At 53.3% G+C, this 24693-nt stretch overlaps 1 protein-coding gene across 2 annotated transcripts in view; it reads right to left on the bottom strand.

The window, feature by feature from the left end:
* The window catches only part of SLC22A23 (solute carrier family 22 member 23), a 151078-nt gene that overhangs the window by 24121 nt on the left and 102264 nt on the right, over positions 1–24693 (bottom strand). The window contains exons 4-5 of one of the 2 annotated variants that reach the window (XM_068558120.1): positions 17580–17748; positions 242–369 (exon numbers count right to left, since the gene is read on the bottom strand). In XM_068558120.1, coding sequence (XP_068414221.1) covers positions 242–369; positions 17580–17748 — 297 coding nt within the window. Of the gene's footprint in view, positions 1–241; positions 370–17579; positions 17749–24693 lie in introns of those variants that run through there. The other variant, XM_068558122.1, reaches the window with a different exon arrangement.

Raw genomic sequence — 24693 nt, 5'->3', positions numbered from 1 at the left:
CGCGGTTCAGCCCTCAAGGTTCCCCCGAGGAGCAGGGGCACGCAAGGTCATGCCTCCCTCTGGATTTGGACTTGGCCATGTTCCTGGTCTATCTGAGGACCGACCGTCACAGGAAGCTGGACAGCTGGTTGGACAACAAAGGCACCAGGGGTGATGTGGGGTGACTCCCGGTCCCGGCGGGATGGGTGGCGGGTCCCCCAAGTCTGGCGGGGCTGCGGGTTTGAAGGGAACACATGCTCACCAGGCATCACGCCTTTGATGTCGCTCTCGGGGTTCATGCGGTTCTTCTGTGTGAAGCGCAGGATCAGCTTCTTTGCCGACGCAAACTGGTGGGTGGCCATGAGCCACCGCAGGGACTCTGGGAAGATCCTGCAAAGAGACAGAGGGGCGGGTGAGGGTCTTCCCATCGGGTGAGGCGTGAAGGCGCAGCTCTGTCGGGGGCTGGGAGCGTCCAGCCGGGTGGGACCGGGTATCCGTCTGTGAGCGGTGGAGGCCAGCGGGGGCTCAGGACTCTCTCTTGGCCCAAGCAGACGAGAGAAGACCGTGGCCCTGGATGTTCCTGGTTTTCTCTTAGAAAGTGTAAAAGTTGCAGTTTTTAAAATGAGGCAGAAAGGAGCAGTATTCTCCCAGCTGTGTCAAGAAATCTGTGTATACTTTTCACCAGAGCGCTGGGTTACTAAAGCACGTTCCAGCAGTTCACTGAAGGGCTGCTTTTGTGATGTTTTGTCTCAAAAAACAAATGTTCAGGGCTTCCCTGGTGGCGCAGTGGTTGAGAGTCCGCCTGCCAACGCAGGGGACACGGGTTCGAGCCCCGGTCTGGGAAGATCCCACATGCGGCGGAGCAACTGGGCCCGTGAGCCACAGCTACTGAGCCTGCGCGTCTGGAGCCTGTGCTCCGCGACAAGAGAGGCCGCGACGGTGAGAGGCCCGCGCACCGCGATGAGGAGTGGCCCCCGCTCGCCGCAACTAGAGAAAGCCCTCGCGCAGAAACGAAGACCCAACACAGCAAAAATAAATAAATAAATAAAAAAAAATAAATTTATAAAAAAAACAAAACCAAATGTTCATAGAATGATTTTAAGTTTAAAAAAAATGCCCCCCCATCCTAGCAACCTGACAGGCACTTTCCGTTTTGAACATTTGGAGGCTTTCCCAGGGCTCAACTGTAGAATTATTTTCATCTCGCTGCCAACTGCCCAGAACGCCTCCCTGAGGTGGGTGATGGTTTCAAGTGTAATTAGCAACAGACTCCTTGCCGGTTTGTTCGTGTTTAACAGCATGAAATCTGGTGAGGAGTCCCATCAGAAAAAAAAAAAAAACCAAACCAAACTACTGTCTCATCAATGCGATTTGTAATTTTACGTTTATAACGAGATTTGCGAGTCCGTCAAGGAGAACCATGTGCCTGTTTGGAGCAGGGGGTCGGCTTGCTTTTTCTGTAAAAGTCCAAACAGTGAATATTTTAGACTTTGCAGGTCACAAGGTCTCTTGAGAAACCAGCCACTGCCACATGCCCAGGGATGGAGGCTGTGTTCCCGCAGGACTTGATTTGAAGCAGGTGGCACCCCTGCGTGGAAGAAGCAAAAGCTGGAAGTCAAGGTTGGGGATGACAGCACAGCCTCTGTGGGCCCAGCGCTCCAGGCGTCCCTGTGGTTCATGTCAGTTACAGAGTGTCAAGGAATCATGACTGATGCTGATAAGAAGTTATTATCTTTGCTACTACCCAACACCTGTCCTACCAGCTCTGGGGAGCCTCTAATCAAAGTAAGCCAGAAGCTGCCAAAGCTATCAGTGGTAAATTTTTATTTCAGAGTCACATCACTAATGATGTAACGGCTGTCACTCCCTTACCTGTTTGAACAAAAATCAAGCTTCTAAATGTTCATGATGTATTTTGCAGAAACAGCTGACTTCAGTGGTACACTGGGACGGTCTGATCAGAGTGTTAATCTACGCTGGGAGACCTGGGTTGTCACCAAGAGTCAAGAAGCCACCGTCCCACGTGGCTGCACAAAGGTGCAGGCGAGCTGGGGGCCCACCCTGGTGAGGTGCGGCCGGAGCATTAAGACGGGCTCAGAAAGTCTCATGTCTTTTCGCCCAGGAGCCCATATTGGAAAGCCGATAAAACACAGGTTTCAAACTGTAAGCACTGATTTTTTTTTTTTTTTTAATAATAAAAGTTAATGTTTGCTTTACTAGCCTCTAGTTTTTACAAATTAATTTTGAATATAATTCAAGCAAACAAACACTCAGAATATAACATTAACAGACATCAGTATTATATAGATATTAACATCCCGCCATATTTTATCAGATCTTTTCTTTATAATGACAACCTAACACAAATGCCTACCTCTATAGCTCTCACCTATGTTATCTCCATCCATCTTTCTGATTTATTTGGGTTTAGTGTCACTTTCTCATTTCTTAAGATAGACACATAGATCATTAACTTTAATTCTTCTTTTCTAATATATGCATTTCAGACTTCAAAACTTCACCTAAGTATCACTTTAGCAACATTTCACAAGTTTTGATAAGTAGTTCTTGCTGTGATTTGATTATAAATATTTTGTGATTTTTATCAGGATTTTTCCTTACCTATGATAGACAGACAGACAGACAGACGTATCTCATATATATACATAACATTTCCAAACATACCGGTTTTGAGAGGGGGTAGTGGCAGGGTTGCAATCTTGTTTCACTGACTTCTAATTTTATTCAATCATTTTGAGAAAACACAGTCTGTGTTACTGCAAACTGGTACAACCAGAATCCTGGCTCCAAGAGGAGGAAAGAGGAGGAGAGGAGAGAGGCAGGGCCCAGGGAGGGGAGGACCCGAGGTTATGGAGGAACAGCAGCCCTCGGACCGGAATGAACCCGGGCACAGAAACAGGGCTCCCCCAGGAGGCCTGGGCACAGGGACCAGGAGGACCCTGCCAGCCACACGCCCCGTCTCTGGTGGCAGATGGCACTGCAAGCTGCCGCCTCCACACCTGCCTGGCCTACACTCACCCTTCTACACGTTTCCCATGAATTTACGTCTTTCCAGCTCATTATGCTGTAGTAACATTATGCCCACTTCACAGATGGGGAAACTCAGGCAAAGCACTCAAGGACGTGTTCCAGATTCCAGGGCGGTGAAATGCAGAGCTGGCTTTGACGCCAGGGAGTCTGACCCAGGACCCCATATCCTTAACCTCGGGGGATGCAGCAAAGAAACCAACCCCGCGTGCGGAGACGTCGCTCCCATGACTGGGGTTTGGGAGATACTGTTCCCCCGCCACCTCCTCAGCCCTTCCAGATGCCACGGTGCCCTCTGGGTATTTAAATCTGCTGCAAAGTCATAAACAACTAGCTGAATTGTCAGCCTATGAGAAAGCCCAGAGATGGCGGTTCTAGCCTGGATAATGTGCAGTGTGGCCACATTATGGGAATTTAATGAAATGTCTGCTGACAGGCACATAATGTAGTAACACCATGAAAATTAAAAAACTGGCCACTGGCCCAGGATCTGGCAGGAGTGTAGCTGAGCCTCAGAAATACCCAACATTTTCAACAAAAATAAAAGAGCACGGTAGGCAGCTGGAGCCCACGTCTGCTGGTGGACCCTCACGTGTGGATAGTAAGAAAAAGCGACCTTGAGGATGACCTCTGCAAACACAGTAATGTGCATAAAAGCCACAGCGGCACCTCCAGGAGGGAGCTTTGCCGTTGCTGCCAGAAGGGGCGATGGCTACGGGGACAGGCAGTGGTCCCCCGAGTGGGTGGAGAGACAGGAGTGTTTGAAAGCTGGAAGTATCTGGTTCTCTCAAGCGCATTGTGTGGCAGAACTATTATCACCCCTCTTCCACAGATGGGAAAACTGAGGCAGAGCAGGTTCAAGGGGCAGAGCTGGATTTGAACTCAGGAGACTTTCAGGCTGTGATCCCTCCAAGCCAGGGCTTCAATGGCTCCAGCGCTCCTGCGGGAGGATGTGGGCAAAACGAAAAGTCTCTTCTCGTCCAGTTCAAGTCCTGAGCCCCTGGCGGGAAGCGAGGGGCACAGGAAGGGCAAACGCAGAGCCCTGGGCAGAAGTCCCATCCCCTCCCTGAGGATGGTCACAGGTTGATGGGACCTCTCGCCCCAAGGCACGTGGTCCTGAGGCGTCTGAAATACATTCAGGATGGTTAGAAGGTCCAGGATCCCTCATTCACAATTCCGGAATCCAGAAGATTCTGAAATCTAAAACCTCTTCATTTAACTCACTTGGGAAAAGACCTGAACTCCCTGAGGCAGAACGGGACCTACTGGGTATGCGCGTCGGCCTCGGGCATCGCCTCCTGAGATGCAGACACTTCCCTGCAGAAATGCGAGCATCCCGATGGGCACGTCAGCATCCCCACGGGCGGTGGCGGGGCTGCAGGTGGACGGTGCCCCCCCCACCCCCCGCCTTGCCCGCGTCACCTGCCAGGTCTTCCCGGCAGCAGGCATGAGTCACAGGTGAGGAAGCTGTGCTTCAAGACTTCAGCCACAAAGTTAATTTTTAATTAAGCAAATCACAGATAAACCCCTTCTCTACTTAAAAACTAAAATATTCCAGCGAACTCCGCCCCCCTCCGCCGACCGCCTGCCCCAGTCCTGGTGCCCCTGCACTGCCCTCCCCGCCCCGAGCTGACCCCTGCCCCATGGGTGCACATCCGTCCAACCACTGGAGCCCCGTTTATCTCGAGGTGCTCCCTCCGCTGTCACGCTGCCCCCACCTTCAGTGGAAAATGCCAGTTACGCTCTCCGAAATCCCCTTCCTTCCAGATGGGCACACAACCGCCCCCGTGGTGGTCCGGAGACTGTCACCCCAGGGGTGTGCACGGTGGTGTCCACCCCGAGATCCTGGGAAGAAGCCACGCTCACCTCCGACCTGTGCACTGGGGACACCAACGCAGGTCAGTCGGAACAACCTGAGCCACCTCGTTTCCCAGCGCATCCCGAGAACATCCAACCTCCGCCTGGATCTACAGGCCATGAACCCCGCGGCCTCAGTTATTCCACGAAAGCCAAGAACCAGAAATTTAAGGAAGAGGCCTTTGACTGAACGCCAGGGAGGTTACAGAGGACGCGCTGCAAACCCAGGCTTTCTTCAGAGGAGAACCCCCAGGCCTCACTCAGACAACCGAGTCCTGGGTCAGGAAGCCCCAGGCGGCGATGGGGGTCGGGGAGGCGGTGAGGGGCAGAGAGGCTGGGCGGGGGCAGCAGGAAACCCCCAACTGGGGAGGCACGGGCTTCCCGACCTTGCCCGGGGGCACCGGACTGCACCCCACACCACAGACCCTGCTGCAGGATCACACTTCTGCAGCACACGCGTGTCTGTTGGCATGACGAAAACCCTTGACTCACTCACAGAAGAAGGCAGAGTCACACATCTGAACTTGGAGCCCGAGGGGGTCTCTGATTTGCACTTAGCCTTTCCCCGGTGGCACTGATTCAAAGGTCTGGGACCTGGCCTTTGAATCCCTAGGGCAGCGTCACTTTTCCCACTGCAGGCCTACAGTACTACTTAAAAAGCAGGAAAAAATATTTTAGAAAGATGCCCACCCTAAATAGCTACAATAAAGGTATCGATTCTTAAAAGAATTATATGGAAAATTTATTTATGTGGAACTACTTTTCCAATGGTACCAATGTAAATGATGTTACTGTATCAAGAGAGAAAGCTTTCCCTGTTTCTTTTTTTCTCTTTAAAGGAAGAACCTTTTTTAAAAATAATTAATTTATTTTTGGCTGCGTTGGGTCTTTGCTGCGTGCGGTCTTTCTCTAGTTGCAGCGAGCGGGGGCTATTCTTTGTTGCAGTGCACGATCTTCTCATTGCGGTGGCTTCTCTTGCTGCGGAGCACGGACTCTAGGCGCGTGGGCTTCAGTAGTTGTGGCACGCTGGCTCAGTAGTTGTGGCTCGCGGGCTCTAGAGCACAGGCTCAGTAGTTGTGGTGCACGGGCTTAGTTGCTCCACGGCATGTGGGATCTTCCCGGACCAGGGCTCGAACTCGTGTCCCCTGCATTGGCAGGCGGATTCCTAACCACTGCACCACCAGGGAAGTCCTTTCCCTGTTTTCTGATCGATGCCCTTGGGTTGTTCCTCCAAGCTGAGCATCAGAAGCCATTCCAACGGGAGGACCCTGCCGGCTTCCCCTCTTCAGGCCTCTGGATTCACCACGTGCTTTTCAGACCTCGACGCTTTCTGATTTAATAGTAACGTGTTGCTTCTGATCTGCTTTCCCATCTTTGTCTTCCTTCCTGCCTTTTCTGTTATCTGGCTCTGTCTCAAGTGCGTCTGACCTGCATTCCTGGATCTGTTTTACTTGCATCGTATGGTCTCTCAGAAGAATCAGAAATTAAAATGCGATCCTGTGATCCTTTCATAATACTATGAAGTTGACATTTTTTCCTTAACATTTAACAATAAAAGCAAGTATTCCTTCTACCCCACTGGAGGACCTGACACAGACGACGATTCCACGCAGGCTGCCTTCCAGCTAACCCATTTAACACCTGCGCTTGGCAATGCTCTACAGTCAAAGTATGTCTCTCTCTTCAAATCACCGAACTGGAACATTTACTCACAAAGAAAATATGCACAGGAAGTAAGGCTAACTGCTAACGCTCTTTGAAATTAATTTTACCCTCAAGTTGTTTTGTCTGTGTTTCTGATGTAGTTAGTTTTGGGTGACACACCTGTCGACAGGTATGCTCTCGTACTGGTGATGTGACATCACCGCACTCATGGGATAAATGTGTACTAAACATGATCAGCCTGACGGGGGGAAAAACATGTAAATTAATAAATGCCTCACAGGGAGGGGCTTCTATCAAACAGGTTAGAAAACATAGAGGGAAGCACTTAAGTGAAGCTGGAGGAGCACAGCCATGAAAGGCTTTGCAGAGATGAAGTTTCCCTGAACCTGTGTGTGAAAAGAGTCTTAGACAGTTGTTCTAAGGGTGCTTTGATTTAAAGAGGTGATTCTAGCTGTTAATGCTTTGGGGTATTACCAAGTATCAAACTTAGGACGTTCTGTAAAGATTTTCAAAATGAAAAAATTCAGAGACTAGAATTGAATTAAACACCAGTTGGGGGGAATATCCTAAGTTTCTGACTCAAAGCTCTTACAAAAATATACACTTGGTTCCGGTAGATAAGCTTTCAGTTGAATTTTTTTTTAAAAACTTTAGTTCTGTTTGGTGTTAAACAAAAAAAAAAGGTAAGTAGGTTCAGTTCAGGGTAGAGCAAATGGATATGAATTAGCTCTTTAAAAAAAGTCAAGTTCATGACTTGAGTTAAATTTAGTAAATTAGGGAAAAGGGACAAGTATGAAATTAAAGAAAATTTGGCTCTTAGGATGGTTAAACCCTAAAGTCTTCCTAAGGCAAATCAACTCTTGTTGTAAATCTTTGTAGAACAAGGAATTCTTTCATAATTAAATGGCCACCCCACTAGCTTATCTGTCAACATAAATTTGGAACACTGTATCTCTTGTTTTTCAAAATGATACACGCCTAAGCTCTAGAGTTCTTCCACTACAGCAAAACTGTGGAGGGTCTATATCAGGAGGCCGGTTTATAGACCAGTTTCGTGACCTTGGGCAAGTCACCTAAACCTCCGGGCCTCTGTTTCCCCATCTGTAGAATGGGGTGGGCGTGGGGTGTGTGGAGTCACACCAAGGCCTCCCCCCAGCTCCAACATTCTCTCCCTGGTTTATTTCAAGGGGCTGATGGTAACCGTGACCTCTTCTGAAAGTTAAAAAATGCTGCTCACGCGGTGCACTTGAACAAATATCCTAATGCTGCTTTAGGTGTTGCCAGGACGAACGGAGCTGGCTCCTAAAACGCCTTCGGAGCTGGCCTTTTAAAGGCTAAGCCACTCGGAATGTACAACAGTGTATAACGGTTGTACGATATACAACTGCCATACATTTAAAATGTTCCTCGGTTCCCACTAGCAACGGGAACACCCGGAATTCATCTGAGGTGGTTCTTTCCACTTTCTCTCTCCTTCGACTCTCTTCCTCCTGCTCCTTTCACTAACTTGCCCACGTGCACGATGGTCAGGCCGAAGACAGCGTAGGGCACACGGGGCATTTAAAACGTAAGACGGTAGGGGAGTTAATTTGGCATTTTTGCAAATGATACAAATAAAACGAGATGTTGAGAAACAATTCGAGGAGGTAAGTGGAGAAGGAACCGAGGCTTTGTGTGGTTCTGCTTCTAACTGGAATTTTGTCGGCACCTCTGCATCAGCAACCGGTTACAGGGGGCTCCACAGACCCTCCCCGGGGGCCCAGCCTCCCCATACCTGCGGCTGCAGTCTCGTCCCGACAGGATGATAACCGAGGCCACAAACGCCATTCACCATCGGGGGGCCCCTGCTGGTTCTGCCCTGACCTCGGACCCGGCTCTGGAAGGTGGCCTCTTGCGTTACCACACTCACCTCGCCCGACTCCGAAGGAACGGTCACGAGGACAGGCCAGGCCACCCCAACTCCCGGCCAGGACGCCCCCTCCTTGTGGGGCTGGACGTGCGCTTTGCCAGAGTCCCTGCGGCCAGCCGACGGGGGCTGGAACCTGGCCCCTCTCTCTTTATCCGTCCGCGTGGACTTTTGCCAGCCGCCAGCCGGGCAAACACCTGGCAGCTCTCACTAGACACCTGTCACCAGAGGGCCATTTCCTCAATTTCTGCCAGCGGCCAACAGCTCGACCTCACTGCTCCCACCACACACACACGCACAGGCACACGCGCGCGCGCCATTTGAACACACAGGCTCGCACGCACGCTGCCTGAACCCTGCCTGGTCTCGAGGCTCAGAGATCCTCAGGCTGGCCTTAAGCGACCCCCAGCCTCCTAGGGGTGGGCAGGGGAGCGGGATGGAACATTGGAGCACGTGCCAGGCACGGGGTCCGCGTGGACCACGGTGTGGCTCTGGGGTCAGTGACGCTGGCCTTCAGAGCGGAGGCCAGACCCTGTGGTAGCACCTCTCTCCACATCTACTTGGAAACATTTCAGTTGACTGCAGGGGGTTCCTAGTATTTTACAGAATCTCTGCCCACTCAGAAGGCAAAAATGGGGTTGCCTCTGGCCTGAGGGCTCCTGAAAATTCCACGCCGTCAGCAAATCCCCCAAACACCAATTTAGAGAACATTTTGATTTCACTTTTAATTGCTCATCCTATGCTTATGATTGACATACGGGGCTATCATTTTTATGTCTCTGTTTGCCTTTGTCAGTATTACCTAGTCTTCCCCCATCTAGATAATTTGTAGACAAACAGGATTTGGCTAAAAACATTTTGTTTGCTCTAAGTTTCCTGAAACTCTCCCCAAATGAACTATCTGATAACCTGTACAAATAATTACTGCAGATTCATTCAAGCTCCCAGAGGCTACATGCCTTTTATGACTCACTTCTTCCACATTCCTGGAAGGAAAACATCGTCCTGTGAGGCTTAACCTTTGGTGATGGTGTAACTGAGTCCAGTCTCCCTCCTGGTGTGCGGGGTGCCCCGAGGCCCTTGTTTCGCCTGCTTGCATAGTGTTATTTTGACCCCCTACTGAAATAAAACTGTTTTTGATGGAGGAAGGTGTTTTGTCCCTCAAGTGTACAGGCAAGAGAAAAAGGCTGGCAGCCGCTGGGATGCATGTATATACTGATCCTCATGATGGCTCTGGAGTGGCCTACCGGTTCTGACCTCGGACCAGTGCTGGTACCAATCTCTGTGCCTTGATTTCTCCATGCGCCATGGAACCTCCTTCAGAGGGTCTGACTCAGAGCAAACCCTCAAGAAACGTTAAAAATTAGTCTTATTTTGGCCAGAATGTCTCCGATGCTATTTAAAAGAGCCAAGTAATATTTAGGAGCGCTTACCTATTGGAATTGTTAGTAATTTTTTTTTTTTTTTCTGGATATTTATCTAACATGAGGCCCCTTAAATGTTTCATTGGCTTGGCCAAAAAGTTCGTTTGGGTTTTTCCATAACATCCTAACAGGAAAAAAACCGAACGGACTTTTTGGCCAACCCAATACAATGGCTTGTTTCTTGAAATTTTTAAAAATTAAGATCACTTTTAGCACATACCTTTTTCCCGAGGGTTTTAATTGTTTCTCCTCTACCAGTGAGTCCCGAGGTCAGCCCTCTCGAATGTCCTGGGTTTCAAGGTTTATCTTCCATTTGAGGAATGGATACTACTGCTTATTCTCCAATGTTACCAGCGCAGCTTGATCTTTCCCTAACTTCCTCACTATTCCCACAGTGTTCACTTTCTTCTTCTCGTTCTCCCGAACGTTTCCCATGATCACGCTGACTGCCAACAGCACTCGGTAAATAATTCAGCATCTTCACACGTCTCGAAACTTCGAGGCAGTTCATGCAACACACACATCAGGTGAGTCTCAGGTGAGACCCTGTCCTACCTAGGGACTTGGCTGGGAGTCTGGGGAGTGTGAAGGGAAACCGCACCCAGGCTCCCTGCAGGGGTGAGGGACACTCAGGCTCTAGGACAGGTAAGCAAGGTGGGACCCTTCCCTCCCAGCAACTTCCATCACGGGCCACAGCTGAAGACTCCCAGGCATGTGGGTTTACGTTCTCACAGTGCAGATAAAAATCACTGGATTCAGTACTGAGGGTTTTCTGTCTTCGTCTGTCACTTCCAGGAATGCCTATGACTTCTGCCGTCTGCCGTCTGAGATGACTCCCAGTGGAGCTGGACTGGGCAGCTGGGTCCTGTGTGGCATCTCACAGACCCTCAAGGACGGCAACTGTTTCACGTCCTTGCAGAACCAAGAACCGCTTCTTAGAAGAAGGGTGTGTTACCCCAGCCAACCCACATCTCCTTTCACTCCTTGACAACATCTTTCACTTTACTGGAAGTGGACCAGGTCCCTTACCCCGTAAGCAGACGCCTGGCTTTTCCTTCTCACTGGGCAGCCTGGTGTACAGCAGCCCTCTGGGACTTCAGCCACCATCAGCACCCCTGCAGGGCTCCTCAAACCACCCGCAGACACTGTGACTCACTCAGCCTGGGGCGGGGTCCGCGCACTGGTGCTGCTAAAAAGTTCCCAGGTGGTGGTGGTGACACTGGCCCAGTGGCCACACTCGGAGAAACCGCTGACATTCAGAAACCAGTTTTTAAAGACTCGCCACACGTGTGAGTGTCTTTGGTGCAGCTTTTTGTTGTCTTGGTTTCCCCAGCTAAAAACAGGAACAATCCCACCAACCACCAGCTTGTACCTAATCCGAAAATATCAGGCTGACACAGCCTCGCACGTAGAAACCTGCAGCTGATCTCGGGAAAAGCGTGTCCTGAAAACTTTAAGATGTGCTCAAGTCGCCATACCTGACGGTGCGCCTGCCTCGAAGGAGGCGCGTGAGGTTGCCCTCCTTCGTGAGCTGCTCCACCAGGCAGGGGCGTGGGCGCGTGGCACCGACACCTGGCAGGCGCTGCCTGAGGAGAGGCCTCGCTGCCTTGGTGTCACGACCGTGCCCAGCACACGCCAGGTCCAAAGCAGACGTGCACGTGCTCGTTCTCACAGAGCGTCACAGGTACTCGGCACCCACAGCGACGCTCTGAGGCGGTGACGGCACGCACCGGCGTTCTGGGAGAGCGGCCAGAGCATCTCCACCACGTCCCGGAACGCCTCTTCCCGGGCTGCCCTCCCAAACGCCACAGGCAGATGCCACGTGGGCGGCCCCCTCCACCACCTCCTCCCCCGTCTCACTCCTCAACAGTGAGTTCCACCCAGGAAAGCCGAGGTCACGTCCTCCGTGTACACCTTCCTGATCGCCCACCCCGCAGTTCCCCTGATGCTCTCACTGCACACACGCCTGGACCCCCGAATACAGCCCGAATACAGGCTGTGCCCATGGGGCTCCGGGCTGAGGGAGGCCCTCTGGCTCCAAGCACGTGCCCTGGAGCAGGCCCGGCCCCCGAGGGACTCCTGTTGTATGCCCTGCACACTCGGAAGCCGCAGCCCAGCCAGCCAGCCTCTCTCCATCCTGGCGTTACTGCTACCCACAGCGTGTCTAAGCAGAGCTTTTCCTGAAGTCTCCATCACTCTTGTATTCTGTGGCCCTGGAAGAATTCTACATTTATTCCGGAAAAAAGATCCATCAGTATGACCTCCTTCCAGGTTAGCAGTGAAACTCTGCTGCCTTCTCAAGTGACAGCAAATGCCCAAGCAGGAACCAGCATTTCTGTCTGGTGCTGGGGTCTGGAGTGCGCAGGCTGTGTGGGTCTAACTTCCGGCGCTGGCATCTGTGGTGGAAGCACCAGGAGCTGGGACGGGGTTTACGTCCAGGCAGGAAATACGCCCAGGGCTCTCCCTCTTCTGCTCCTGCTTCACGACAAGGCGCTTAAACTTGACTCTGAGAAGCCATCTGGAGCACAGCATTGCAGCACTCAGCTTCCGAAGGTATCCCTCCACCTAAAGCCCACAGGACGACAGTAACTCACACCTCCCGGGCAGCTCCACTTGCCGGGGCACAAGTCATCTGCACACCACACCCCCATCTCCAGACCCCGCCTGCACTCGCTACACCCCCTGCCAAGCCCCTCCAGTCCCCAGGCACCTGTACCTCTGCTGCTGCCACCTCTCCCAGCTGCCTCTCCAGCCCTAGGCTCACTTCATTCCAGAGCATTCTGTAACCCTGTAGCCGCCCTAGGGCTGTGTATTAATCATGCCTTTTTGTTTTCTGTATTTTCTGATGTTTCTGGGAGGGAGGGCTGCTCCTCCCAGGGTCAGCTGATTCCTAGAGATACCAAACAACTTGCCCCGTGACAGCACCTTTCAGATGCAAAACCGATCCATCCCGAGCCCCCTCCTCTGTGGGCTCTGACACCCTGGCCACCGCCCACCTGCCCTCATCAGCCAGGGCCGGGTACCAGAAAACTGAGACAGCCCTACGCCCCAGATTCCACTGAAATGGTTCAGACTAGCAGAGCCCAAGCCTGCACACCTGCCTCACCCCTCCTTCTCCCCAGAAACCACAAGGACGGCTCTTGCCTACCTCCTCTCTCTCCCTCGGCCTCCTGAGGCCCTGGTGCTTCCCCGTGTGCCCCCCACCTCCATGGCGTGGGGAGCCCCCTCCTCTTGGGAGCTGTCTTCTCCCCACCCCCGGATAATGATACAGCCTACATTTCAGCATGGGCGTGGCTTCAACCAAGTCGCTAAGCTCCTCCCATCGGCGGCTCCTCCGGTCTCCCTCGAGGTCAAAACCCTCCCTTGCCAAGCCCTCCCTTGGCTCCCGCTCTCATTTCTGTAACCCTTCAGACTTTTCCCTCGGGACGTTACGCTCTGCTCCCCAGCGGGGCTCCACGTTTCAGTGGCCCCCAGGCTCCCATTTCGGGAGCCGGTCCAAGCCCGGGCCATTCGCCCTCTTACGCACCTGTGCCCCAGCAGATCCACAAACGAGACCTCCCAGGGCTTCCTGCAGAACAGACCTGGAACCAGACCCCGTCAGGTGACTGCCACGCCCACTGGAGCGCAGGCACCACCGTCGTCCCCCCCCCCCCCCCCCCCAGCACAGCATCAGCAGCCGCCCTGCCCTGTGGCCACTCCCACAGCAGACAGAGCGAGGCTCTCAGGGCACAGCCCTGCCCCGCTTCAACCGCTGGCGTGTTTTCAGGTGGCAGAGGAACCTCAGCGCCCAAGGCCCCCCACGTCTGACCCACCTCTGTGTCCAAGGTCACCTTCCACCCCAACTGGCCACTCGGGCTCTGGCCACACTGACCACCGCCTTCCTCTTCCACAAAAAGCCAGGTGGAGCCAGTTTTTGCCCTGGCTGTCACCATGTGCCGGGCATTTAGGCTCAGCCCAAAGGGCACCTCCTCAGAGAGGCTGCTCCTGACCCCCACTCGTTCCTCTTCATCCCACGGCTTTATTCCATTTCTTCCTAGTGCTGGTCATTTGAAAGCATGTTATTGGCTGACTTATGATTTATGGGCTGTGGGCCCCCCATCACCCCATCAAGTACGTCTCAGTGGACAGAGGTTTGGTGACGTGCACGGCAGTATCCAGAATCCCTCGTGTCTAGAACGGCATGCGGTGTGCGTAAGTGGTAACTACTCATAATAAATGAGGTGAATTAACTGCTCTTTCAGATTGGTCTGTTCCGCAGAATTCCTGAGGTGCAAACTCCCTGAAGTATAGCTTTTGGCCTCGGTAATGGGTCCCCCGGGCTCGGTGAGCTCATCCTTGGTGAGAATTCTCTTCCACATGAGTCTCGGCTCCAGCGATTCCCCACGGAGGTTTCATTTCTGACCCTGAGGTTCCAGCGAGGCCCCCTGGTTCTTCTGTCAGCCTTGGACAGCAGCTGGAATTCGGAACGGAACATGTAGCCACGTGTGGTGCAGACGCCAAGGCGCCGATGTCTTCTTGAGGGTGAATCCTTCCCGCCCACGGCCGGGGGCAGTTGGCCAGCTTTGGAGCCGAGGCCCTGTGCCGCGCAGAGACCTGTCATCACTGATGCTCTGGGGCCCGGCTTCGTCCCGGGGGCTCAGTTCTAAGTGCAGAAGGGGCCTGAGATCTCAGCCCCGGGCCCCGTGCAGGGGTTAACCCAGGCCCCTGGGCCCCTTTCTGGTTCAGCTGCCCTGCGGTGGCCTCTGTGTCACTCCAGCTTGAATGCTGTCCTGGGTCTTTGCCCCAGCACCCCCTTTCCTGCGCTGGAGGTCAGCGTTGTGTCCGCGTTTGGTTAATGCCGCCTCTTACCTGGTGTGCCTGGGTGCTCCCAGCTTCCACCTGGACCAGAAGATCCCTCATCTGCACCCTTTCCTTTGTGCTCCTGACCTGACCCTGCGTGCCGGGGACTTTATGTCACATGCTCTGCGTTATGGCCCTGTTAACACACCTGCTCCTTAGGCCTGCTCCAAAGCACCAAGCAGGCTGCCGGGCACCCAGGGCACATGCGATAAATACTTGCTCTTAAAGGAAAGAATGACTTTTAACATTCTGTCACCAATAGGCGGTCGTGCTGGCCGCTGCAGCTCACTGCCCTCCCCAGAGGCCAGTTCATCCTGTCAAACCAGAGAGCCTTCTGCGACGAATCTTCTACCGCAGCAGAGGGGAGGAAGGGTGGTCATTAGGGGGCGAGAAAGAGGGGGCACCTCAATGGCCTTTAAAAGCCAGTGACGCCCCTGGAGCCGCTCACAGCTGCGGGCAGAGGTGGCACACACCTCTCACCGTGATTCCCTCGACTGGCCCCGGATACACCCAGGCTTCCACCCTGGGAAGGCAGGGTATAGTAACAGTAAGAGCAGTAGCTGATCTCTGCAAGCGCTACTGCAGGCGGGACATGCGTCAGGGGCCTTACGTAATACCACAAGGGACAAGTACACGGGTGGGTGGAGCGGGTCCACCCCGTACTGGGGTGCCTGGTGCCTCCGGACCCTGTCCATCTGTCTGTCCACACACACACCTCACTTATCAAAGTATCCTGGGTGCCCCTTTCACCATAAAGTCATATTTTTACATTTGTGTGTGTCAAAGAATTATTTTTTATGTTTTACAATGGATTTAATAAATAAATGAACATTTTTACCTTGCCTAACACTAAACCTTGATATATTTTTAAAATTTAAAATAAAAAAGTAAGATAAACAAAACCCCTAATGCTTTCCCACGTGGGCCAGGCCCCCAGACCTGCTCCAGGAAACCCTTCTCTGCCTTTTCTCTCTGTCAGGTGTCCTCCTACCTGGGACAGGTGGGAGCAGAGCCTGGGCTGAGCCTCAAAGCCTGGAGGTGATGGAGAGAACGCTGCCTATCCTAACAGTGTGTGAGTCTCCAAGAGGCTGGTCTCCAGGGGCCGGCAGACAGCACCACTGCCCTTGGGCGCAGTGGAGCCCAGGAAGCCAGAGGAGGGGGGTGGGGGGATTCCTGACTGCAGAGCGGGAGGCAGCACAACTCCGGGCTCAAGGGTCAGCTGGGTGTCCTCAGCTTTGTCATCTGTACAATGGGGCCATGAAATGCCCAGACTGAACGACCTGCTATTTATACAGTGCTTGCCATTTGCATCTGGCACAAGCACGATACAAACAAGTGCTAAATAAGGAAATGTCCTGAAATTCCAAACCAAGCAAAGCCCAGCTCTGGACGCAGCAAGGGGAGGACCAGGAAGAGCCTCCTTAGGGATATAAGGAAGGGCTGCCCACTCCATCCTGCTTTGGGGAACGACTTCGTTCTTTGCCTCTTAAGACCCTGCAGGAAAGAGCAGGATGTCCCAAAACACGCGGGCTCCTGCGGGACGGCTGCCGTACAGCCTCGGGTGGGGGACGCTTTTCCTGGCAGGTGGCCTTTTTCTCATCTGTCCTTGTCGCCTCCCCACCACTGCCGAGGCTCTGAGGACACTGTGAGTGAGAACCTGGCTCTTGAGGAAAAGACACGTGAGTCTGGCTCATGTGATTTCTCTGCTGGGGGGTCTGCTGCCAGGGTGAGGAGGGCAGGGCCAGCCTATTAAGCTGCAAGGTTGTGCTTTCTTCCCCTCCCCCGCACCTTAGGAAAGGAAGCCCAATTAATAGCCGTGTCCGCTACCGCGAGCACTTAAAGCTAAGACACAACTGACTTCTGGCCACACATCAGGTTTTCATTAGTGACTAAATAATAGAAACACAGGGTAGCGGGTAAAATCTCCTCTCCAGTACCTTGTACCCGGTGCGGGCCGGCGGGAGAGTTTGGCACAGAATGGGGATGGGAGGGAAGGAAAGAAAGAAAAGAGGTTTTTACAGAAAGGGTACAACGCTCATTTTTCGGGTAAACATCTCTCTATCCGAGAGCGGTGTTTTTCAACCTTGGCTAAACATTAATCCCCTGAGGAGTTTAAAAGCATCTAGTTGCCCAGGTCATACCCCCAGGCCAGGCCAGTGTGTTCAGTTGTTTTTTCCCTAAAGTCAGCAAGCCAAACACTAAAAGTTACACATGGTTCTAAAAGGCCTAGTGGGCTCATCCAGAGCAGGGGTGGACAAACGTCTTCTGCAAAGGACCAGAGACTAAATGTTTTCGGCTTTGTAGGGCCACATCGTCTTGGTCGTATCTGCTCAGCTCTGCCATCGTGGCATGAAAGTGGTCACGGATGACGCATGTGGAAACACGTGAGCACAGCCGTGTTCCAATAAAACTTCATTTACAGAAACAGACAGCGGGCCAGAGTTGGCCCGCGGGCCGGCGTTTGCCCATCCCTAGCCCAGAGGAGATAGGGGACAGCGGCTCAGCTAAATCTCTCCTGAGCACCTCCAAACACATTTCCCCTCCCAACACGAGACCCCGCCCTTTTCATGGAACACCCAGCAAGCGTGTGTTCAGCCTGACCGTGGCGGGTAGGTCGCTGGAGCCGGGCAGGGGCGCCTAGGCCTCGCTCCACTCCTCCGTCTACTTCTGTGTATGTTAGAACGTCTTCCAAGATGAAACGTTTACAAGGGGAAATTTTTTTAAAAAGAGAGGAAAATTCCCTCATTAAAAAAACCACAAGCTGAGACTGGCGGGACGTCTGGGGACCGCGGGGCCCAAGCCCGGGGCGCAGCCCTGGGGCGCGATGCAGGTGGCCCGGGGGTGGCAGGGAGGGTACTCACGACCAGTAGAGCAGCATGAGCAGGAAGGGGCAGATGATGAGGGCCTGCAGCACCTGCCAGTCTCGGCACAGGGCGGCCAGCCCGGGCATGAGGAGCTGCCCCGCCGTGGCCACGAAGCTCGCCACCATCGTGATCAGGAACCGTCTTCCCGGGGGGCAGAGCTCTATGCCTGCAACACAGAAGGGACAGGAGAGCCATGAGCGCCGGGCCAGCACGCTTCCCATCTGGCCGAGGACCGCAAGGTGGTACGTCAAGGCTGAGATGCTCGCTTTGACAGCTGCACGAGCTGAGGCTCCCCCTGCAAAGGGAGCGAGAGCGTTGCTCGGGGCCACAGAGCAAGTCGTGGCCGAAGAACGCTGTGATGGAGAGCGGCCGGCCCAGGAACTAGGAGATGCTGCCTTGCGGGGAGACCGAGCGTGTGCGTCACACGCGGCCCCCATACCTCTGCTCTCTCGGCGTCTCTGAGCCCCCCCTGCCGCCCTTCCTTCCGTCTCCGCTGCTGGACCACGTGGCCCTCCCAACCTCCGCACAGGGCACAGGAAGCCCAGCCCAGCTCCCCCCGCCTCACCACCCCTCCTTCCGTCCCAGTGCTCCGGGAACTCCGAGTTCCAGGCAACCCACTCACACGTGAGACCCAGACAGGTCAGTCGCACCCAACCGATCTGAACAAGACAGAAGCCAAACCATGAAGCAGACTGGATCACGTAGGGCGGATCTCACCCAAGCTCCCCCTCCCTCTCAGAATTCTGCTGCCCCCCGTGACCTGGGCATCCCACGCACCCTCCTCAGATGACGGCTCTGCCAGCAGGGGCAGGTCTGATTCACCTTCATAGCTCCAAAAACACCAGTGTCTGCCTTCAATAAATGTCAAGGACAGCACGGTCCCTCCCGTTTGCAAGAATCTATGCTCTTAATTTGACCTCGCGTAAAAAAAGATGGTCACAAAACCTGAAATTGTAGCACCCAAGTGACAACCAGTGCATACCCACTACATGAATTCCTGTAATAAAAGTCCCCAATACTAGAAAATGCAGCTGGGTTTTATATATTTTCCCCCTATAGAGCCTGTAATTTGTTTGCTATTCTTCCTCAACAATTTGCAGGATTCCCTAAAGCTTGCTTTTTTTTCATTTTTTTTTAAAAAAAGCATAGTTAAAATGATTTTTTAAAAAAGAAGAAGACAGACCCTCAGGAGAGAATACTTCTCACGCCTCTGTATCCAGAGACTGTTCGTAGATCAGTGGCTACAGCCCATCTGCTGGTTGTCCAGAGGCCAGAGCAGAGGTCAGAGGTCAAAAGGCAGTAAGAAGGGAAGCGGATGAGAGGGGGCGGAACAGGCAAATTACATTTGGCCACAGGATGGAATCGGCGTTAACAAGGATCATGCACTACGCCAGCCAATACCTACAGCAGCTCATCAGTAAGGAATAATGGTCACCAGAACCTCCATCCTTGCCCTGCCACAGACAAACAGGTCAGCATTACAGCCATCTGTGAGCGAGAGAGAAACCTGGCCTTGCTGATAGAGAACTTGTGCTATTTAATTAAGAAAATAGGATCAAACAGCTCTCTCCTGGCCATTTACTGTGCTGCTGTTCCTTTCAGCGCCCAGGCCAGGTTCACACAAAGGATTACTTCCTAGCGGGGCTCAGGTATTTACCCCACATCTGGCGTTCCTTTTTTTTTTTTTTTTTTTTAACTTTTTATTTTATTTTGGAGTATAGCCGATTAACAATGTTGTGATAGTTTCAGGTGCACAGCAAAGGGACTCAGCCATACATACACATGTATCCATTCTCCCTCAAACACTCCTCCCATCCAGGCTGCCACATAACATTGAGCAGAGCTCCCTGTGCTATACAGTAGGTCCTTGTTGGTTATCCATTTTAAATATAGTTGACCCCAAACTCCCTAACTATCCCTTCCCCCTGCCCATCTGGCATTTCTGCTCTTAAAAATAATAAAGAGATCAGGGTCTTTTAGAGAAGACTAACAGTTGCAGGTTCCAGTTTTCACGTATTAAATAAGCACAAGCAGTGGATGCGTTGCTATGGAAACCAGAACTCGGCATCAGCCAGGGTGAGTGTGATGGTCTGAGGCCTGGCACAGGTTAGGGTCGGATGAGAAAATTCAGCACTTGGCCACTCCGAGAGGTGACGTCAAGACAGCATAATGGCTTCACGTCCTCGGGTTCGCTGTTTCGACAGGCCCTGCGCGGGGCTGGCGGCTCTCCTCTTCCCTACCTGGCTCTTTGATTTCGCAATGCGGGAAGTATGAAAATATCTGCAGCTATCGTTCTGTTCCCCCAGGCCCCCTTTGGGACGTCTAATCCCACACATCAGTCTACACCACGTGCTGTCACACCGAGGATCACAGGCAACGTCCCAAACCCGGGTCGAGGTCTGTGGGCGACAAAGGAGCATTGCCCCGTGACAGGCAGATGACTCCACAGTCTGGCTCCTCCTCCCTCTACCCTCCCTGCTACCACTGCTCAGACGATGATTACCCTGTCATGGCTCTCCTCCTACAGGGTCTCTCCTGCCTCGCCCGCAAGTGGCCCGAGCGATCCTCTAACTCCCAGCTACCCGGACGGACGCATCAGCGTCACCTGGGAGCTTGTTAGGCACACAGAGCCTCAGGCCCCGCCTAGGCCCCCAGCATCACACCCGCGTTCTAACGAGAGCCCCAGACGCCTCCCTGACAAGCACTGGCTCACTGTGCTTCTCCCAAACCGTGGGCATCACCCACAGCAGGAGAAATGCTTTTGTCTCCCAGGCACACGTCTATGAGAGCGGAATAAGTAAAATCATTTCCCGACCTCTCCAGGGCTTCTGTTTTGCTAGGAATCCTAGCAGAGATTTTGCTTTATCTCATCAGGTAGAAAAACGTAGAGCATTCCAGCAGATCTACAGTATTTTAGTATTCCTGCCGAGGCAATGGAAAAACACAGCCATTTGATGTAAGGACACGGGTATGACACTTACAATGACCCTTTTGCCTTGACTCACCAGGAATTCGTTCCAAACTGCCTGAAATCAACTGTGTTCTGAAGGTGGCTGTAAAGATGTTCAAAAAAGAAAAAGCAATTATCAAAGAACCTCAGGCACTTTGGGTTTGCCGTTAATCACATGCTCCTTTTGGATGATGAGAAGTCAGCTTTTCTGAAGTGAGGAGAGGAAGGAATACATCAGAGCGTGAACGTCCTAAGTCCCCGCATCTGGGAGCGGGTGGGGACCGCAGGTAGATGGCTCTACCCGAGGAAGGTCTGATCCCGGCTCTGCGCATGGGAGCACGCAACCCTTATCCTGTCTTTTTTTTTTTAAAATTTATTTATTTATTTTATTTATTTTTGGCTGTGTTGGGTCTTCGTTTCTGTGCGAGGGCTTTCTCTAGTTGCGGCGAGCGGGGGCCACTCTTCATCGCGGTGCGCGGGCCTCTCACTATCGCGGCCTCTCTTGTTGCGGAGCACAGGCTCCAGACGCGCAGGCTCAGTAGTTGTGGCTCACGGGCCTAGTTGCTCCGCGGCATGTGGGATCTTCCCAGACCGGGGCTCGAACCCGTGTCCCCTGCATTAGCAGGCGGATTCTCAACCACTGCGCCACCGGGGAAGCCCCTTAAATGCATTTTTAAAAAGCTGTGTATGTTGCTGCAGGTCCGGGAGTCTACGTTTTCTTGGGGGTCTCGAAGTGCTCCCAGCTGCTCTGAAATGAGTCTCCAGGGATTTTCTGGATGGCAGTCGGCCGTAAGGAGGGAACACATGCAGCTGGCTGAGGGCATCCGCACAGAACGAGGAGGAAGTGGGCCCTGCAGGGGAGAGGCTGGGGCGCCAGTGTGGGCGCACGGCAGGCGTGGGACCCCTTCCCTGCCTCTTCCTGTCCGGGTGAAGTCACCCAGCCTCTCTGTGCTGCTCCTTCCTGGCCTACAAAGTAGGTAACGTTCCTCGGCCACGAGGTGACGCACATCCAACCGCCATTCAAGGCTGTCGTCCCTACAGACCTCAGGCTCAGGCCGTCTGGGTCCGGCTCCGGGTGGGCTCATGTCCCCCAGAGACTAACGCCAGTAAAGTAAGTGCTCCCACGCGGGACCTGAACGATCCTGGGTTTTAGGCAAAACTCAGTGGGAACTGACAAAACGATACGCGTGCAAGCCCCTGTGACAGGACTCCTGGACGTCAGTAGCCTCTGCTCTCCAGGGGATGCTGATGAGGCTGAGTGGAGAGAACTGTCTCCTCCGGGTGACGGTCCCGCTCTCGCCGCCTCCGCCTCCCCTTCTGGCTGTGAGGCCCACACCCACCTCCCCCCACCCTTACGAACTCCTGCACCAGGTCCCCAGGAAAGAAACAGGGAGTCTGGACTGGAAAGAGACCAGCCTGCACGCGGGCGCCAGCACACGCTCCCAGCCAGCCCACCAGGATTTCAAGCCCTGCTCCTGTCCCCACGACTTCTCGAGAAGCGCCAGCCCCTGCGGTTTCCCTGGGGCGCCACCCGGGTCACTGTGGCTGGACCCAGACGTCACCCCACCTGGGACGGGGGTTGGGGAGACTCAGCTCACTGGAGGAGGGAGATGGGCTCAGGAAAGGACAGTCTCCCCCAAACTGTGTTCAAGCACCAGAACTAAACATGCTTCTGGATCCGCCGGGTAGTGAGAAATCCATCAAAGCCCAGGGCACCGCTGAGCGGCTCGGCCATCCCCACGAAGGGGCAAGCCCACCAAGGGCCGCCGGGCCACTCGCAGCCCCGTGGCAGCAGCACAGGCCACTCAGAGGCCACTGGGCCAGACTCATGTCCTTCCACGCGGAGCCCCCTTCCCATCCTCCCAACCACCTCTGTCATCAGCCGAGTAGCTGAGGGGCCGCTGGGGAGAAACTGCCCGAAGCAGGAGGAAGGGGGCCCCGCCAAATGGAAGGGGGTGGCATCACGGCCCCCCACCTTGGGCACCGGCTCCCTCCAGCCTGGCCCGGCCCAGCCTCCGGGCTGCTGATGCCCCCCCGGGCCCGGGCTCCTCCCCAGCAAGGGGGGTGCGCTCACTGGCCGCTGCCCTGACACCCGCCGGCCTCTCTCCTCTTCCCTGCTTCCTGCCCTCACCAAGCTGGCCCGGAAGGGGACACACCACTCTCTAATTACTGCCCTGGCTGAGGACACGGGGCCCCCAGAACCCCGGAAAATAGACCTGTGACATGTGATTTTGGAATTCCTTATTATAGCAGGAGCGCCTGAAATCGCCAGTCATGGAGACTCAAATAGCATCTGAAGGCGTGACTGTAAAAGGCTGCTATTATCACAACAGCTCCAAGTCTTCCCTTCCCCGTGGAAAACTTCCTCTTCCTCTCAATTTAGGACCTGCCAACCCAGTGGAACGGTTAAAACCCCCTCCATTTAGAGAAAAGAAGATAAAACAATATGGAAATGTAAATATCTCCTACAAATCACATTCCAGTGCCTGCCAGACACACAGACTCAAACATTGAATGCTCAAATGCAGAAGAACCACATGACCTACCTACCTGCTGGGTTACCCATCAGGTCTGCAGTGCTGGGCTAAGGCACAGCTCCCCCTCGCTGTGGCTAAACACGTCGGTGGGCATTTTTCATCCGTTAAACTCACTCAGTCTGCACAACTCTCTGATGTAGGTACTGTTTTTAATGCTCGTTTTACACAAGAGGACCCTAAAGCTCGGAGTGATTAAGTGACTTGTCCAAGATCACACAGCTAAGGAGGGAACCGAGTAGGAACTGAAGCTAGGTCCCCCGGCCCCCTGGTGCCCCCCCAGCCCCGGCCTGGCTGCAGGCAGGTCTCTAACAGGAGTCCCTGGTGGTGGGTCTGGCCTCTTTGCTGCGCCCATCGGAATCTAAGGTCCTGGAGGTCAGGCCTCCTTGGCTTTGCTCACTGCCCTTCCTCAGAGCCTGGGATGGTGCCTGGCACACAGCGGGGACTCAGGTATCTGTCACTTGAAGAACCTCGTGATGGACTCTTCCCGTCTAGTTCAGTGGCTTTACCTGTGCTCCTCTTTCCTTAGATTTCTATGATGGAATCAATTAGGGTCACGGTAGCTGAGATTGGTTAGTAAATCTGCAGAAGCTGGTCTTACACGGGAGCTCATCGTGGTTCACAGATTCACACGCTGATCGCTATTGGGGGGAACACTGCCCACAAAGCCCAGCGACGCAGTACGAGCCACGGAGCCCAGTGTCCTTTCCAGACAATGAATTCTATCTATCACCTTATGTTTCTTTTTTTAAATTTATTTATTTATTTTTAATTAATTAATTAATTAATTTAATTTTGGCTGTGTTGGGTCTTCGTTTCTGCGCGAGGGCTTTCTCTCGTTGCGGCAAGCGGGGGCCACTCTTCATCGCGGTGCGCGGGCCTCTCACTGTCGTGGCCTCTCTTGTTGCAGAGCACAGGCTCCAGACGCGCAGGCTCAGTATTTGTGGCTCACGGGCCTAGTTGCTCCGCGGCATGTGGGATCTTCCCAGACCAGGCCTCGAACCCGTGTCCCCTGCATTGGCAGGCAGATTCTCAACCACTGCGCCACCAGGGAAGCCCACCTTATGTTTCTTTTAAACGAGCATTATAATTACTCAAAATGAGGAAAAAGGATTTAAATGCTCACTAATGTTTCCGCTTAGCAATCTCTTCTGTTTAAAAACAGTGACTGATGTTCAGCAGTACACATTTAAGAATTTAAATTAATACCACTTCCAGTCTCGCAGCATTTAGTGAGAGAGGAAAAATCCAGCGAGAGAAGGGACTTGATACATCAGAACAGCCTCAAGGCCACTGAAATCCTTGCATTTTGCGTCTGCTGAGCACCTTTAAGCTGAGTGAAGGAGCAGTTACAGAGAGTGGGTGATTTTCGGGTCCAGAACACAGGTTTCCAGCTGCCAGTTCCAAAGTGACAATCCTCATTTTCTTTGGTACCATCCATCCTATGGGTCAAAATCGCACTTACTGACCAATCATGTTTGCATCATTAGATTACGCATCCAAGCAGTGTCCTCAGAGACGGCAGATGTGAACGCTCAGGGGAAGGTGGCCCAAGAGAACACTCCTAAGTTACTTCCAACTCTGCCTCACATCAGTGGCACGCAGCTCCCCAGGTGTCGGAGGGCAG

This window comes from Eschrichtius robustus, chromosome 12 (genome assembly GCF_028021215.1).
Source record: "Eschrichtius robustus isolate mEscRob2 chromosome 12, mEscRob2.pri, whole genome shotgun sequence".
Classification (NCBI taxonomy): Eukaryota; Metazoa; Chordata; class Mammalia; order Artiodactyla; family Eschrichtiidae; genus Eschrichtius; species Eschrichtius robustus.
This window is presented reverse-complemented; position numbering and strand designations above follow the sequence as displayed.